Source organism: Somniosus microcephalus, chromosome 3 (genome assembly GCF_052327205.1).
Source record: "Somniosus microcephalus isolate GS21.2 chromosome 3, FLI_Smic_1.0, whole genome shotgun sequence".
NCBI classification, from domain to species: Eukaryota; Metazoa; Chordata; class Chondrichthyes; order Squaliformes; family Somniosidae; genus Somniosus; species Somniosus microcephalus.
The window spans coordinates 170809933-170828258 of record NC_140989.1 but is presented as its reverse complement, the minus strand read 5'-3'; the positions used below and the strand labels follow the sequence as shown (position 1 = coordinate 170828258).

General features: G+C 46.3%; 1 protein-coding gene across 8 annotated transcripts; it reads right to left on the bottom strand.

Moving 5' to 3' along the window:
* Positions 1-437: 437 nt before the first annotated feature.
* On the bottom strand, positions 438-18098 carry LOC147121543 (barrier-to-autointegration factor-like). Of its 8 annotated transcripts, none has more exons than XM_085981874.1 (6): positions 17914-18098; positions 17535-17695; positions 17343-17431; positions 11767-11882; positions 9196-9339; positions 438-2338 (listed from the first exon to the last, which is right to left on the bottom strand). In XM_085981874.1, exons 5-6 carry the CDS (start codon positions 9319-9321, stop codon positions 2192-2194), a joined length of 273 nt encoding a protein of 90 aa, XP_085838000.1. In that variant the 5' UTR covers positions 9322-9339; positions 11767-11882; positions 17343-17431; positions 17535-17695; positions 17914-18098; the 3' UTR covers positions 438-2191. The 8 variants fall into 8 exon arrangements, with proteins under 8 accessions (XP_085838000.1, XP_085837999.1, XP_085838005.1 ...); XM_085981873.1 differs by having other exon boundaries at positions 11810-11882; XM_085981879.1 differs by lacking the exons at positions 17343-17431; positions 17535-17695; positions 17914-18098 and adding exons at positions 13022-13055; positions 13661-13742.
* Between the last annotated feature and the right edge of the window lie 228 nt (positions 18099-18326).

The window sequence follows — 18326 nt, the reverse complement described above, 5'->3', positions numbered from 1 at the left end:
ATCCTAGGATGCTGAGGGAAGTAAAGGTGGAAATCGCAGAGGTACTGGCCATAATCTTCCAATCCTCCTTATGCCAATGCACTTTATTATGGTTATGCTTATGTTAATGTATTACAAGCCAAATGTATGTTGAATGTTTAAATGTCTTAATCTAAATGTACACTCTCGGGAGCCGCAAGCCTACATTTCGTTGTACTGCACTTGTGCACTAACAATGACAATAAAAGTTGATTTGATTTGATTTGAGGTATGGGGGTGGTGCTAGAGGACTGGAAAACTGCAAATGTTACACCCTTGTTCAAAAAAGGGTGTAAGGATAAACCCAGCAACTACAGGCCAGTCAGCTTAACCTCGGCGGTGGGGAAGCTTTTAGAAACGATAATCCGGGACAAAATTAACAGTTACTTGGACAAGTGTGGATTAATTATGGGAAGTGTGGATTAATTATGGGAAGCCAGCATGGATTTGTTAAAGGCAAATCGTGTTTAACCAACTTGATTGAATTTTTTGATGAGGTAACAGAGAGGGTTGATGAGGGCAATCCGGTTGATGTGGTGTATTGGACTTTCAAAAGGCGTTTGATAAAGTGCCAGCAAAGTTGAAGCCCATGGAATAAAAGGGACAGTGGCAGCATGGATACGAAATTGGCTAAGTGACAGGAAACAAACAGTAGTGGTGAACGGTTGTTTTGCAGGCTGGAGGAAGGTATACAGTGGTGTTCCCCAGGGGTCGGTACCAGGTCCACTGCTTTTCTTGATATATGTTAATGATTTGGACTTAGGTGTACAGGGCACTATTTCAAAATTTGCAGATGACACAAAACTTGGAAGTATAGTGGACAGCAAGGAGGATAGTGATAGACTTCAAGAGGGCATAGACAGGCTGGTGGAATGGGCGGACACATGGCAGATGAAGTTTAACACAGAAAAGTGCGAAGTGTTACATTTTGGTAGGAAGAACGAGAAAAGGCAATATAAACTAAAGGGTACAATTCTAAAAGGGTGCAGCAACAGAGAGACCTGGGGGTATATGTGCACAAATCATTGAAGGTGGCAGGGCAGGTTGAGAAAGTGGTTAAAAAGCATTCGGGATCCTGGGCTTCATAAATAGAGGCATAGAGTACAAAAGCAAGGAAATGCTGATGAACCTTTATAAAACACTGGTTTGGCTTCAAATGGAGTATTGTGTCCAATTCTGGGCACCGCAATTTAGGAAGGATGTGAAGGCTTTAGAGAGGGTGCAGAAAAGATTTACAAGACTGGTTCCAGGGATGAGGGACTTCAGTTACGTGGATAGACTGCAGAAGCTGGGTTTGTTCTCCTTCGAACAGGGAAGGTTGAGAGATTTGATAGAGGTGTGCAAAATCATGAGGGGTCTAGACAGAGTAGATTGAGAGAAACTGTTCCCATTGGCGGAAGGGTCGAGAACCAGAGGACACAGATTTAAGGTGATTGGCAGAAGATCCAAAGGCCACTTTTGTACGCAGCGAGTGGTTATGATCTGGAATGCACTGCCTGAAAGAGTGGTGGAGGCAGATTCAATCATGGCTTTCAAAAGGGAATTAGATAAGTACCTGATGGAAAAAAAATTTGAAGGGCTACTGGGAAAGAGCAGGGGATTGGGACTAGCTGAAGTGCACTTGCAGAAAGCTGGCACGGGCTTGACAGGCCAAATGGCCTCCTTCTGTGCTGTAACCATTCTATGATTCTATGTATATTGACCTTTTTTCTTAAAGGATTCTGTCCATAAACACTTCAATGATGGTCAAAAGTCAATACTTCCCATTGGAAAACAGAAGATTTCCATTTACTATATCTCATTTTTTCTTTGACATACAGTACTATGTTTTTTTTTTAAGATTACTAGTTTTGCTGCTACTTTAGCCTTGGGCTTTTTTCCCTCCTTTTGTTCCATAAGAGCGTAAATACGTTTGACCATAACCGTTTATAACAGCTTGTATCAGAAAGCAGCAATGCATTTAAATGGGATGCCCATCTCTTTACAAAAGGGATTAATGCTGCATGTAAAACTGATATTAGTCTACAAAACAATTATTTAATCTAGATCATAAGTAGTGAATGTCATACATGCTTTAGACAAGCATGGGAGAATTGGTATTTGCCTACAACACATTTAATTAAACTAGATCATAAGTAGTGAACTTCATACATGCTTTAGACAAGAATATTAACTACAGGAAGGAACTGCACCATTCTTGTAAACAGGTGGTGCATTGTCCAGCTTGTCTGCTGTTGGCCCCACAGATGTCTTTCAGCCAATCTTTAAACAATTCATCATCCTTTCTCAGAACAAGGAACTGGCCTAACACAACGTATGCCTGAAAGAGAAAAATTTACTACTGTGAATTTCTTTGAGTTAGTACATTCATTTTGATTTATAAAGGGCTCAGTGTTTGTGTATGAAAGGTACAGACAAAAACCTATGCTTATCACTCCCTGGCACAGCAAGCTGCAATAACACTGTCACCACGAAGAACTCAGTACATAAATGTTTTACATAGTATTTACAGCACAAAAACAGGCCTTTCGGCTCAACAGGTCCATGTTGGTTTTATGCTCCACACGAGCCTCCTCCCACCCTTCTTCATCTAACCCCATCAACATATCCTTCTATTCCTTTCTCCCTCATGTGTTTTTCTAGCTTCCCCTTAAATGCATCTATACTAGTTGCCTCACCTACTCCTTATGGTAGCGAGTTCCATTCTCAACACTCTGGGTAAAGAAGTTTCTCCTGAATTCCCGACTGGATTTATTCGTGACTATCTTATATTTATGGCCTGTAGTTCTGATCTACCCCACAAGTAGAAACATTTTCTCTATCTCTACCTTATCAAACCCTTTCATAATCTTAAAGAGCTCTGTCAGGTCACCCTTCAGCTTTCTCTTTTCTAGAGAAAAAAGCCCCAGCCTGTTCAATCTTTCCTGATAGGTATAACTTCTCAGTTCTGGTATCATTCTAGTAAATCTTTTTTGCACCTTCACCAGTGCCTCTATATCATTTTTATAATATGGAGACCAGAACTGTGCACAGTACTCCAAGTGTGGTCTAACCAAGGTTCGATACAGGTTTAACAGAATTCCTCTGCTTTTCGATTCTATCCCTCTAGAAATGAACCCTGCTGCTTTGTTTGCTTTTTTTAATGGCCTTATTAACCTGCATCGCTACTTGTGTATCTGTACCCCCGATCACTCTGCTCCTCTACAAAGGCAAAATACTGTGGATGGTGGAAATCTGAAATATAGACAGAAAATGCTGGAAATACTCAGCAAGCCAGGAAACATCTGTGGAGAGAGAAACAGAGTTAATGGCCCCGATATTAGTTCCGTGCGGGGGCGGAGGGAGTGGGTCGGCAGTTTTGTGGCCGTGAAACCCGGAAGAACAGGTCCTGCTGAATTTAACGGTAGGACCAGATTAACATTTTTTGTCTGTTTCCCAGACGCAGCCAGCCAGATTGAGAGGCTGGCTGGCTGGCTGTTGGAGGTAAGCCTTCAGCTCCAGGCTGCAGCCGTGGATCGGAGAGGAGGGTGGGAGATTACCAAATGACCAACCTGCCTCCTGGGAGTGGGTTGGTCACCTGCCCTCGTCGCACTGCCATTAAAACCGGACGTGAGCATGTTTGAAGCTGGTCGGGTTCGAGATTTTTAACATCCCACCCGACCCAAACTCACCCATTTTTGGGGGTTGAAATTCCCTCCAACGTTTGAGGCCAGTGACCTTTCGTCAGAACTGGAAAATGCTACAGATGTAACCAATTTTAAGCAAGCAGAGGCAAGGAATGGTGGGGAAGGGAGGAAGGAACAAAGGGGAAACATAGAAAAATAGGAGCAGGAGTAGGCCATTCAGCCCTTCGAGTCTGCTCCACCATTCAATATGATCATGGCTGATCCTCTATCTCAATTCCATATTCCCACTCTCTCCCCATACCCCTTGATGCCTTTTGTGTCTAGAAATCTATCTCCTTCTTAAATATATTCAGTGACTTGGCCTCCCTGTTAGAGAATTCCACAGGTTCACCACCCTCCGAGTGAAGAAATTTCTCCTCATCTCAGTCCTAAATGTCCTACCCCGTATCCTGAGACTGTGACCCCTCATTCTAGCTCCCCCAGCCAGGGGAAACATCTTCCCTGCATCCAGCCTGTCTAGCCCTGTCAGATTTTTATACGTTTTAATGAGATCCCCTCTCATTCTTCTAAACTCTAGTGAATACAGGCCTAGTCGACCCAATCTCTCCTCATACGACAGTCCTGCCATCCCAGGAATCAGTCTGGTGAACCTTCGCTGCACTCCCTCTATGGCAAGTATATCCTTTCTTAGGTAGAGACCAAAACTGCACACAGTACAGGTGTGGTCTCACCAAGACCCTGTATAACTGTAGCAAGACATCCTTGCTCCTGTACTCAAATCCTCTTGCAATGAAGGCCAATACACCATTTGCCTTCCTAACTGCTTGCTGCACCTGCATGTTTGCTTTCAGTGACTGGTGTACAAGGACTCCCAGATCCCTCTGCACATCAACATTTCCCAATCTATCACCATTTAAATAATACTCTGCCTTTCTGTTTTTCCTACCGAAGTGGATAACTTCACATTTATCCACATTATACTGCATCTGCCTCGTTTAAATCACCTTGAAGCCTCTTTGCATCCTCCTCACAACTCACAATCCCACCTAGTTTTGTGTCATCAGCAAACTTGGAAATATTACATTTGGTTCCCTCATCCAAATCATTGATATATAGGGTCTGTGATAGGGTGGAAAGCAGGACTGATTAAATGAACAGCAGAATCATTATCAACACCTGCTGTACGAAAAAATGGGAGCAGTGGTTATGATCTGAAATTGGTGAACTCAATTTTGAGTCCGGAAGATTATAAAGTGCTTAATCGAAAGATGAGGTGCTGTTCCTCGAGCTTCATCGAAACCGAGCCCATCACTTCTATTTCCCCTTTTTTCTTCTTTTCCCCCTCCTAGACCCCTCTCTCCTGCCGTCATGCCTCCTTTCATTTCTCCCCTCTCGGGTACTCTTGCCTCCCAAATTCCTACCCCAACCCTTCCGCACTACTTGACCTTCCTACTCTCCTGTTGCCATACCCGGCTTGACTACCTCTTAGATAAGGCTACAGCTTCCCTGTGTGCCTCTCTTGGCATTCTCCAAAGGGCCCATCGAGGCACACGACGCTGTCTCCTTATAAGCAACAACTCCAATTGTCCCATCCTACTCTCTCGCCGACCTTCCCGCCCAGCACGCCGCTGGTGGCTAATCTTTAGTACCTCCATCCCGTCCCACTCACTCCTCCCAATGCTGACCCTGTGGACTCTGCCACTGGATCAGCTATCACCACCCCTCTCTGTATCTCCCACCAGAATGTCCGTTCACTTGTGAAGAAGGCCCTTGCCATCCATGAGCTTATTGTGGATGATTGCATCGACATCATGGCCTTGACAGAAACCTGGCTGAAGGATGATGACACCTTCTCCCTATTTTTCATCTGCATTTCTCATCGGCGACATCATCAGAAAACACATCAGGTTCCGCATGTACGCCGCCTACACCCAGCTCTACCTCACCACTTGCTCTCTCGCCCCCACCACCGTCTTTAAATTGTCAGAGTGCTTCTCTGATATCCAGTACTGGATGAGCAGAAATCAGCAGCTCCGCCTCAACTCATCTGCTGCTGAAACCCTCATCCATGTTTTTGTTACCTCTAGAATTGACTATTCCAACGCTCTCCTGGCCAGCCTCTCATTTTCCACCCACCATAAACTTGAGATCATCCGCAACTCTGCTGCCCGTATCCTAACTCACATCATGTCCCATTCACCCATCACCCCCGTGCTCGCTGACCTACTTTGGCTTCCAGTCTAGCAGCGCCTCAATTTTAAAATTCTCATCCTTGTTTTCAAATCCCTCCATGGCCTCACCCCTCCCCATCTCGGTAACCTCCTCCAGCCCTACAACCCTCCGCGATCTCTGCGCTCCTCCAACTCTGGCCTCTTGTGCACCCCTATTTTAGTCGCTCCACTATTGGCGGTCATGCTTTCATATGTCTAGGCCCTAAACTCTGGAATTCCCTCCCTAAACTTCTCTGCCTCTCTCTCCTCCTTTAAGACGCTCCTTAAAACCTACAACTTTGACCAAGCTTTTGATCATCTGTCCGACTATCTCCTTATGTGTCTTAGTGTCAAATTCTATTTGATAACAGTCATGTGAAGCGCCTTGGGACATTTTACATTAAAAGCGCTATATAAATACAAGTTGTAGTTGTTATTGGAACAGTGTAGGAGGCTGAGGTCAGAATGGGACAGAGAATTAAAATGGAAGGTCAGGGTCACGCTTGTGGACTGAATGGAGGTGTTCAGCAAAGCGATCACCCAATCTATGTTTGGTCTCTCCAATGTAGAGGAGACCACATCGTGAGCAGCGAATACAGTATGCTAAATTGAAAGAAGTACAAGTAAATCGCTGTTTCACCTGAAAGGAGTCTTTGGGGCACTGGATGGTGGGAAGGGAGGAGGTGAAAGAGCAGGTGTTGCATCTCCTGCGCTTGCATGTGAAGGGGCCTGGTTGGGACAACAGTGAGGACAAGGGGAAACCTATTGAAGTTCTGGGGGGTGGGGAAGAGGAGACGCGAGGGCAGAAGTGCAGGAAATGGAACGGACACGGTCGAGGAGCCTGTCAACCATGGTGGAGGGGAATCCCCAGTTAAGGAAAAAGGAAGACATATCGGAAGCACTGGTGTGGAAGATGGCATTGTCAGAACATATGCGACGGAGATGGAGAAACTGGGAGAATGGAATAGTCCTTACAGGAAGCAGGGTGGGAGGAAGTGTAGTCAAGGTAGCTGTGGGAATTAATGGGCTTATAGTAGACATTGGTTGACTGCCTATCCAAAGAAATGGAGCTAGAGAAGCTGAGAAAGCGAACGGAAGAGCCGGAGCATTTTGAAGCAAAGTTGATGATATTTTCCAGTTTAGGGCACGAGCAGGAAGCGGTATCGATATAGTCATCGATGTACCGAAAAAAGGTGAGGGAGGGGACCTGAATAGTACTGGAACAAAGAATGTGCTATGTATCCCACGAAAAGGCAGGTATAGCCAGGACCCATACAGATTCCCATAACAACACTTTTATTTGGAGGAAGTGAGAGGAGTCAAAGTAGAAATTGTTCAATGTAAGAACAAGTTCAGCCAGGCGTCGGAGGGTGGTGGATGGGCACTGGTTGGTTCTCCACACGAGAAAGAAACAGAGGGCCTGCAGGCCATCCTGGTGGGGGATGGAGATTTAGAGGGACTGGAAGTCCATGACAAAAAGGAGATGGTGAGGGCCAGGAAACTTGCAGTGACAAAGGGTGTCGGAAGAGTCACGGATGGAGGTTGGAGGACAAGGGGAGGAAAAAATAGAGTAGAGATAGGAAGAAATAAGTTCCATGGGGCAAGAACAGGCTAAAACGATGGGTCTACCAGGGCAGTCCTGTTCGTGGATCTTGGGAAGATAGTAGAAGCGGGCTGTGCAGGGTGGGGTCTATGAGGTTGGAGGCTGTGGGGAAACAGCTCCAGAGGAGATCAGGTCAGTGACGGTCTGGGGAATGATGGCTTGATGTTTGGTGATGAGGTCATGGTCCGGGGGAGGTAGGAGGCGTTCAACCTCCGCAAGGTAGAGGTCTGTTTGCCAAACATCAACAGCGCCGTCCTTGACAGCAGGTTTAATGACAATGTCAGGGATGGACCTGAGAGAACGGAGTGCTGCAAGTTCAGAGGGAGGTAGGTTAGAGTGAGTGAGAGGAGTAGAGATTTTGAGATGGCCGATGTCACACCGGCAATTCCCAATGAAAAAATCTAGAGAAGGTAACAGGCCAGAGGGAGGGGTCCAGGTGCAATGAGAATTCCTAAGATGGGAGAAAGGAGATGGTGAGGGCCAGGAAACTTGCAGTGACAAAGGGTGTCGGAAGAGTCACGGATGGAGGTTGGAAGACAAGGGGAGAAAAAATAGAGTAGAGATAGGAAGAAATAAGTTCCAAGAACAGGCTAAAACGATGGGTCTACCAGGGCAGTCCTGTTCGTGGATCTTGGGAAGATAGTAGAAGCGGGCTGTGCAGGGTGGGGTCTATGAGGTTGGAGGCTGTGGGGAAACAGCTCCTGAGGAGATCAGGTCAGTGCGGGGGGATGAAACCTGGCCAAAGAAGTTGGCGCGGAGGCAAAGGCGACAAAAGAAGAGTTCAGCATCATGTCTAGCTCGAAGTTCATTGAGATGGGGACGTAAGGGGATGAAGCTGAGATCTTTGCTGAGGACTGATCGTTCGGGGTCAGTGGGGATAGTGAAAACAGCAAGGGGTGATTGGAAGGAGGGATGGGATCAAAGCAAAGTGAAGGGGTGGAAGGATCTGGTGGGGCATTGGTATCCAAGAGTTGTTGAATCTTGTGGTCCTTGACACCTGAAAGAAAGGGAAAAAGTTTTTTGTTAAAGCGCCCAATGAGGCGAAGGATGAAATGGAACTGCAGGCGAAGACAACTCTGAAAGAGTGAGTGTCGGTGCTGCTGAATAGGAAGGTTGAGAGCGTGCATGTGGCGGTGCATGGCGTTGAGCGTGGATCTCAAGACGCAGCGAGAGCAGTGGTTCAAGGATCAGTGAATATCATGGAGATATCTATAAGCATAGGTGGATCCGAAACATGAAGGGTGGAATTTCAGTTGGAATCCACGTGGAATAAGTCAGAGCCGGAGACAGTTGCTGAGGAAGGAGATGTGGCTGTGAAAGAAAGTTTTAGTAGATACCCGATTAAACACGAGAAGGGAAACAGAAAGCAATGAAGGTGAACAAGGCAAAAGAGACAAACGGAAATCTTGTCGGAGAGAAGAGCAGGACTTCTTCAAGGTGGGTATTCCTGGAGAGAAGTGGCAGTGAATTAAACACTTATACCAAAGCAACTTACTACGACGCTGGAAATCTGAAATAGAAATAGAAACTGCTGGAAATACTCAGCAGATCAAGCTACATCTGTGGAAAAAGAAACAGAGTTAATGTTTCAGGTCGGTGACCTTTCATCAGAACTGGAAAATGTTACAGATGTAACAGGTTTAATTTAAGCAAGCACAGTGGCTCTGCTCCTCTACCCCATTTAGACACTTTCCAAGGAGTTTGTGGCCTCCTTATTCTTCCTACCAAAATGTGTTACCTTATCAAAGCCTCGCTCTTCCAATTTTCTTCCAAGTGTCGTTCCAATACCAGCCAGGGCAGAAACTGACTTGTTCCCCATTGGTTCGGAAACAAAATTTCTGTGCTTGTGTGATGTCGAAATCATTGTGCGGAGCTGTTAAATCTGTTGACAACAGTAAGCGACAGTTATGCTTAATTATCTGGCAGAAGCTATATATAAGTTTTGAACTACAAAAGGCCTCTCTGCATCTTCACTGTTCAGATCATTCTACAAACTGGAAAATTATCGATAGATTGTGCTGGAACAGGTTATGTATTCGCGCTCCAATCCGAGCATTGGAAACTTAAGCATGGAGGGCAGCACTTCACACTCAAGTTTCAATTAAGTCCTAACACTAATCATTGTGTATTTTTGTCCTAATTACCATGTAACTTTACGTAAAGACTGATTACAGAGAAGCTACAGGAAACTCTTTTTTATCCGGCACCGACGTGGTGCCAGTTTATCAAAAAGTCCAGATTACAGAGAGGTATAGTAAAAGGTACGAGAGCTCCGTATACAGCAACAAATCCAGGCTTCCCTGTTGCTTAGCAACAGGTGCAGGAACCCCGGTTACACAGCCACAGATCAAGGAACAGCCACTAATATGAAGTAAAACTCCTGAATTTTGCCGGTTAACAGAGATTTCCAGTTATTTAGGTGCCGTTAAATCGAGAGTTTCCTGTACATCTAAACAACATGTACTCACTTTTTAGGCACTGAAAAACAATAGCAATAAATTAAGTGTAGAAATTGTCCAATCTTTAAAAAATGGATTAGCTGGGGCCATAATGCACAACTTCACATTCCTCACAGAACTCAAGTTTAGAGGCATCCCTAGTAAAAAGGGTTTCATTATCCCTTCACTTTTAAAGATCGAAAACACACTCTTCATACATAGAATATACAGCAGACAGGCCAGCCGGCGTTTATGCTCCACACGAGCCTCCTCCTACCCTACTTCATCTAACCCCATCTACATAGCCTTCTATTCCTTTCTCCCTCATGTTTTATCTAGCTTCCCCATCAATGCATCTATGCTAGTCGCCTCAACTACTCCTTGTGGTAGCTAGTTCCACATTCTAAACACTCTCTGGGTAAAGAAGTTTCTCCCTATTGCATTTATTAGTGACTATCTTATAATTATGGCCAGGCAGCATCCGTGGAGAGAGAAACAGAGTTAACCTTTCAGGTCTGTGACCCTTCGTCAGGGTAATAAATGCTGGCCTTGCCAGCGACACCCACATCCCATGAACAAATTTTTAAAAAGTACTCTGAGTATGCTGTTATACCACCTTTGAAATTGACCGCAAATTTGGGATTTCCACTTGCGTTAAATCCCGAACTTTGATCGTCAAGTTTTGACTTGACAGATCATCTGCTGCGACTGTGAAATCTTTATTACTGGTGCAGAGTTGGGCTAATTGCCCACCAACTGCCCAGCAATTACGCAAGGAAATTTTACAGCTGGTGCAAACAGGCGCAGGAGTCTGTTTGCACACCATAAGTGGAGGGGGGACATGCAGCAACTTGAAATATACACCCATCATGATAAAAAATCTTCAAAATAAGTATCTATATCCACCTATCTCCTCTTTCTAATTAGTACAACTGATCCCAACACAACTCGTAGAGACAAATATGCAAAGGGTGAAAACAATCTACCAAGAATGAGAAACTGATTTATTTATTGATATAACTGGGGTGAGACTAAAAAAATCATGAATGGGAATCAGAGATTTATGTTTCCCGATTGGAACACCGCCCTACGTGATCCCAGGTATACTTACACACACGGTGCGCCCCTGGGATCTGTGGGCCACTACACTGTGCTCAACTACGCAGCGAAACAGCGCAAGTTTTCAAAGAGGGCCTCCCACCAGGTAAGTGCGAATTTCTTTCGGAGGCCGGCGGCATACTCCTTATCTACACCAACGACAACAATTTCAGGGCCAATATGCCCAGGTAAAAGGGAAGTGCTGAGGCTAAATTGAAGCTGCAGTGGTTGAATAAGGAATTTCATACCAGAATCTTATTTCCCTAACAGCGCTTTGCAGTTCTGTGCTGCTATTTATTATTCAGTTTTTGCTAATCAGTTTGAAGAGGGCATCAATAGTATTAAACTTACTAGTACAGGTAGACTATCCTTTATCTGCATTTCTGAAAACCGAAAACCTCAAGTTTTTTTGTGGAGCGTAAGTCGTGCGCACGACATAACCCGAGTGGCGCCAAACATGACCCGACGCGGCCGATGCTTTTCTGACCTGATTTGCGGGCCAGCTTAGCGTAGGAGTCCCACAACTGGCGGCGGCAGTCGAGCCCCAGACCCCCGCTAAGTCAAGGAATTCAGATACGGAGCAGGGGGAGCTGTAAACAGACTGTGAGCGGCAGCACAGAGAAGCAGGAAGGGGAATGAGACACGGAGCAGGGGGAGCTGTGAACAGACTGGGAGCGGCAGCACAGAGAAGCAGGAAGGGGAATGAGACACGGAACAGTCGCAAGAGGTAGCCTGAACTTTTAAAATTTATATTAAATACAAATACTAATTACCAAATTAATTTAATGTTCAGAGTTTCCCAGTCTGAAATAATACCTTCTGAAATCCGAAAATTTCCGAAAACCGAAACACAGCTGGTCCCAAGGTTTTCGGATAAGGGATAGTCAACCTGTAATACAAAAAGTTGGCAATAAAGTGGAGGTATGTAGAGCACAAGCTGATTTAGATAAGTTGTGAATGGACTTGTAAATGGCAAATATCATTTAATGTGAAGTACCAGGTTATGCACATAGAGCCAAGAAACTCAAAGTTCATTTTAGTTATGGGTACCCATTAAAAGTAACATTACAGGGGCATGGTTTAGGTTAGTCACTAACTATTTACTAAAGGTTCACAGGCAATGGGAGGTGACCATAGGGAAAGCAAAATTAAGATCACTATACTTGGGTTGTGTAAAGCTTTGGCTTGTCCACACTTGCAGTATTGTATCCAGTTCTGAAGCTCACATCTGGTGATGGATATTGAGGTTCTACAGAGAGTGCAGAGGAGCAGCTCGAGTCTCTTAGTTACAAGGATACGATTAGAGGGTTAGGGTTATTTGCGTTGGAGAAATGTAGACTCATGGGATATGATCAAGCTTTTAAAATTATGAAAGGACTGGATATAGTAGATTTGGTAAGATATTTGAAATGGAGACTGATATAGTTGGATTCGAGGGCATGTCTATAAAATAAAGAGGCAGATAGTCAGGTAAGATGACAGTTAATATTTCTTTTCCCAGAAGGTTCTTGCCCTCTGGAACAGGTTACTGATGGAACTGGTAAATATGGGTATGCTACAGTCCTTTAAGTATCTTGGCAAGTTCCTGAAGGAGGATGCCACTGATGTGTATCAGGGATGTGTGGGTTAGTTAAGTTCTGTCGTATCACAGGGAATCATGGTCTCCTACTTATCAAGTTGGCACAGAAATTTACCAGATTCTCTTGAAATAGGCCACAGCTTTATTTTCTCTCACACAGGGTGATACGTGAGGTTGCACTGTCTAATGGAGGATTAGCATTGTTGGGCCTCAAGATCTTTTTGCTGTCCTTTTTATGTTTGTGCAATTAGAAGCTGGGAAAATCTATGCTGATGGAAGCTCTACTGTACAGGACCAGAAGTGACACATTCGCTTGATGTCAAAATATAAAAGTTTCAAACTTTATCAATCAACTTTTCCCCCAATGTAAGGACACTGCAATGGTGACAGCGATTCCTACTTATGAAATAATTTTTAAAAATTATTCAATGAAATAAAATAAACCTCACATCCATTGTACTGGAAAGCCCTCCTGATCCTTGTCTGTTTGTGAGGAGGGAAATAGAAAGACAGAAACAAGCTCTTTGAAATAAAATGGCATCAAGGGCAGTCAGGCTTTTGAATAGGGAGCTGTGAAAGCTTTAACTGGGCTCAGATAGTCAGAAATGATGGTGGAACAGTTAGAAGGTATCTTGTTTATGTTGACTAAGATAACAAGGTCTGTACCGAGATTTACCAGTCACGGTTGTTCCTGGTCTCCCACCCTCTCCTCGTCACCTCCTTGCTCAATCTTCCTCTCATTTCCCATCTCCTCCCTCCCCTCTCCCTTTTCCACTGCCCCCATCCTCTCCCTTATCCCCCTCTCCCTCCTCACCACCCCGTCCTCTCCCTTATCCCCCTCTACCCCGTCCTCTCCCTCCTCTCCACCCCGTCCTCTCCCTCCTCCTCACCATTTTCTCCCTCCAACCCCTTCCGCTTTACTCCATTGATCCCTCTCGCCTTGTGCCACCCTCAGGGCGACTCGGGCCCTCAGAAAACAGGGCCGTCATTCGTCGGCGCGATTCCCACCTGGCCGCCGGGGCAGGGTGAGGGGGATGGGTCGCCGGGGCAGGGTGAGCGGGATGGGGCACCGCTCAGACCAGACTCACCGGGGGAGCGCGCGGGCGTATCCCGGGGAACTGCGCCGCTCTGACCGCCCTCGCGCGGCTGAGCCTTCCGCCACGTGACCAGCCTCCCGCCAACCGTCCCACCTGCCTCGCGCCGTCAGCCGCCGCCTTCTGTGACGACGACGCCGCGCGCGCCGAAGGCCGGGATTTGGCGAGAACCGAAGCCTTGGTTGGGAAGACCCTGGGGTTTTCACACAGGAATGCAACAGGAAAGAAAGTTATAGATCCCAACCTCTGTAACCCCAGGGTGAGCTGTGGCTCAGTTGGTGGCATCCTCGCCTACTGAGTCATCAAGGTCGTGGGTTCAAGTCCTACTCCAGCGCGGCACCATCAGAGGTGGTTTCATTCAGTTGAGACGTTAAACCGAGGTCCCGCCCTCTCAGGTGGACGTCAAAGATCCCAGGGCACTATTTCGAAGAAGAGGAGGGGAGTTATCCCTGGTATCCTGGCCAATATTTGTCCACCAACATCACTAAAGAACAGATTATCTGGTCACTATCACATTGCTGTTTGTGGGAGCTTGCTATGTGCAAATTGGTTGCAGCGTTTTCTACATTACAACAGTGACTACGCTTCATTGGCTGTAAAGCGCATTGAGACATCCGGTGGTCGCGCTATATGAATGCAAGTCTTTCTTTCTTGCAGCCCTACAATCCTCCTCCACGCTCTGCAAACCCTGGCCTCTTGTCCATCCCCCGCCACCTTCGTCCCACCATTAGCGGCTGCACCTTCGGCTGTCTAGACCCCTAAGCTCTGGAATTCCCTCCCTAAACATCTCCACCTCTCTCTCTCTCTGTTAATACACTCCTTAAAACCTACCTTTTTGACCAAGCTTTTGGTCACCTGTCCCAATGTCTCCTTCTTTGGCTGGGTGTCAATTTTTTGCCTGATTACGCTCCTGTGAAGCGCCTTGGGATGTTTTCCTATATTAATGGCGCTATATAAATCAAAGTTGTTGTTATTTTGTTGTTCTTGAAATGTTTATTACCTGATTGGTAATGTTTCATTTACTTGGAGCAAGACTCACCCGTTTTAGATGAATGAAAAATATGTTTTGAAACGCTTTGTGGCTGGGTCATAATGGTATAACATGCAAGTAATGCAATGCGATAGCAAAATACTGCAGATGTTGGAAATCCGAAATAACAACAGAAAATGCTGGAAAAACTCAGCAGGTCAGGCAACATCCGTGGGGAGAAATTTGAGTTGACGTTTCGGGTCGAACCCTTCTTCAAAACTGGAAAGAAAACAAAATAGATCGAAGGCAGGGCTGCGAACGGACAAAAGAAGTGAAAGAAACAAAAGAGCTAGACGAGATGGTAATAGGCTGGGATTAGGTGTAAAGTGTACTGGCAGGGCAAGAGATAGCTGCCAGGTGTGAGAGAGAAACAAAAGGAAAGGGGGGGGGGGAAAGGAGTGGAAAAATACAAGAAAAAATGTGTAATGGGGCCGAGGTTATGATCTGAAATTGTTGAACTCGATATTGAGTCCGGAAGGCTGCAGAGTGCCTAATCGGAAGATGAGGTGCTGTTCCTCGAGTTTACGTTGAGCTTCCGCGGAACAATACAAGAGGCCAAGGACGGTGAGGTCCGAGTGGGAATGGAGCAGTAAATTAAAATGAAAGGCGACCGGAAGCTCGGGGTCACCCTCAATGAGATTGCAGTACATGCCACCTTTGACAAGTGTGTATTTTGATAGGTTGTATATATATCTATCTATCTATATATATAGCTGAAGTGCCCGGCGGTGCCGAGGCTTTTTCGAGGGCATGTTGTTGTTGGAAGAGAGAGAGGGAGCGACTGGGGGAAGAGAGAGAGGGAATGAGAGAGAGGGAAGGAGAGAGAGAGAGAGAGGGAAGGAGAGAGAGAGAGGGAAGGAGAGAGAGAGAGATTGGGAGTGTGAGAGAGAGATTGGGAGTGTGAGAGAGAGAGAGATTGGGAGTGAGAGAGAGAGAGATTGGGAATGTGAGAGAGAGAGAGATTGGGAGTGAGAGAGAGAGAGAGAGATTGGGAGTGTGAGAGAGAGATTGGGAGTGTGAGAGAGAGATTGGGAGTGTGAGAGAGAGAGAGATTGGGAGTGTGAGAGAGAGAGAGATTGGGAGTGAGAGAGAGAGAGAGATTGGGAGTGAGAGAGAGAGAGATTGGGAGTGAGAGAGAGAGAGATTGGGAGTGTGAGAGAGAGAGAGATTGGGAGTGTGAGAGAGAGATTGGGAGTGTGAGAGAGATTGGGAGTGTGAGAGAGAGAGAGATTGGGAGTGTGAGAGAGAGAGATTGGGAGTGTGAGGGAGAGAGAGATTGGGAGTGAGAGAGAGAGAGATTGGGAGTGTGAGAGAGAGAGATTGGGAGTGTGAGAGAGAGAGATCGGGAGTGTGAGAGAGAGAGAGATTGGGAGTGTGAGAGAGAGAGATTGGGAGTGAGAGAGAGAGAGAGATTGGGAGTGAGAGAGAGAGAGATTGGGAGTGAGAGAGAGAGAGATTGGGAGTGTGAGAGAGAGATTGGGAGTGTGAGAGAGAGATTGGGAGTGTGAGAGAGAGATTGGGAGTGTGAGAGAGAGATTGGGAGTGTGAGGGAGAGAGAGATTGGGAGTGAGAGAGAGAGAGATTGGGAGTGTGAGAGAGAGAGATTGGGAGTGTGAGAGAGAGAGATCGGGAGTGTGAGAGAGAGATTGGGAGTGTGAGAGAGAGAGATTGGGAGTGTGAGAGAGAGAGAGAGACAGAGAGCTTGCCATAAACAGAGGGACAACCATTAAATCTAAGAATAGAGTATATACAAATTATATGAATGTATATTTATACACTCAGGGATATATCTGTTTATACACTGTATGGATAGATCTGCGTTTATGTGTTCAACCATAAATGTTTTTTCGATGCTTTGGCAACATAAGATGTACCTTGTCATCATGCCAATAAAGCGATTTGATTTTGAATTTGAAGAAAGAGAGAGGGAAGGAAAGAGAGAGAGAGAGGAAAGGAGAGAGGGAGAGAGAGAGGGGGAAGGAGACAGAAAGAGAGAGAGGGAAGGAGAGAGACAGAGAGAGAGAGACGGGGGGGAGAGAGAGAGAGAGAGACGGGGGGGAGAGAGAGAGAGACAGACTGGGGGAGAGAGAGAGAGATGGGTGAAGGGAGAGAGAGACTGGGGAGAGAGAGGGGGAAGGAGACAGAAAGAGAGAGGGGGAAGGAAAGAGAGAGAGAGACTGGGGGAGAGAGCGAGGAAAGGAGACGGAGAGAGAGAGGGGGAAGGAGACAGAGAAAGAGGTAAGGAAAGAGAGAGAGAGACTGGGGGGGAGAGAGAGAGACTGGGAGAGAGAGAGAGAGACTGAGACTGGAGAGACAGAGAGAGAGAGAGAGACTGGGGGAGAGAGAGAGAGAGATGGGTGAAGGGAGAGAGAGACTGGAGAGAGAGAGAGAGACTGGGGAGAGAGAGAGGGGGAAGGAGACAGAGAAAGAGAGAGAGGGAAGGAGAGAGAGTGAGGGAAGGAGAGAGGTGATTGCCCAGTGGTGGGGGGAGGAAGGAGCAAATGGCGCTGAGTCTCTCTCACACACCCCGAGCCCCCTGTAATAGAGCCGGCTTCCCGCTCTCGGATTGCACAGTTGAGAACGCGGGGAAGGGGTAGGAGCACCCGTACATGGCGGCTCCCGCTCTGGACCGCAGCCGCCACTCACCTTGCTTTCGGTTGGGCTGACCCCTGATAAGCTCCTGCTCCGGGCCCCCGACAACCGTCCCCTGCTAGATTTATTTCTAGCTGTCAGGCCTACGAAAAAAAATTAAAATTAATATCTTATTTTTTTAAAAGGAAAAGACTGAAGTAAAACATTTTTTAAACGGTAACTAAATCGGCGAGAAATCCGTTAAACCTTCTCCCCCTCGTCTGCCTCCGAATGAAAACCGCAGCGTCTGTCAGAAAATGCTCCCAGTTTAAGCCTCTTGTAGCACCAGCCCGATAACGGCGGGCTGACCCCTGATGAGCTCCCGCTCCAGGCCCCCGACGACGGTCCCCTGCTCGATGTATTTCTACCTACGGAAAAAAATTAAAAATAATCTATTTAAAAAGTTAATAAAAAAATAACCGTAACTCCTAACTACAACACCCGGAATTTTTTTATTTTTTAAAAAAAGATAAAAACCCCAGAGAAATAAGGAGCTATTAACAGAGAGTTTTTTTATGTTTTAAGGAAAAGACTGAAGTAAACTTTTTTAAAAACGGTAACTAAAGTGGCAAGAAATTCATTAAACCTTCTCCCCCTCGTCTGCCTCCGAATGAAAACGGCGACGTCTTTGGCAGAAAGTGCTCCCGGGTTGAGCCTCTTGTAGCACCGACCTCAGACCGCCGATTGCGTCTTTCTGGCTGTCAGGCCTACGGGAAAAATGTTAAATAATCTATTCAAAAATTGTGTGAGAAAATAACCGTAACTCTTAACTACAACACCGGGAAGAGAGAGAGCGACTGGGGGGAAGAGAGAGAGCGACTGGGGGGAAGAGAGAGAGCGACTGGGGGGAAGAGAGAGAGTGACTGGGGGGAAGAGAGAGAGCGACTGGGGGAAGAGAGAGAGCGCGACTGGGGGGAAGAGAGAGAGAGCGACTGGGGGGAAGAGAGAGAGAGCGACTGGGGAGAAGAGAGAGAGAGCGACTGGGGGGAAGAGAGAGAG

Coding starts and splice junctions, on each gene's coding strand:
- LOC147121543 (XM_085981874.1), bottom strand. CDS start 9,321: ATGATTTCGACATCACACAAGCACAGAAATTTTGTTTCCGAACCAATG. Junction 2,339..9,195: donor AAGAGCGAGGCTTTGATAAG/GTAACACATTTT, acceptor TTTCTCTTTCAG/GCATACGTTGTGTTAGGCCA.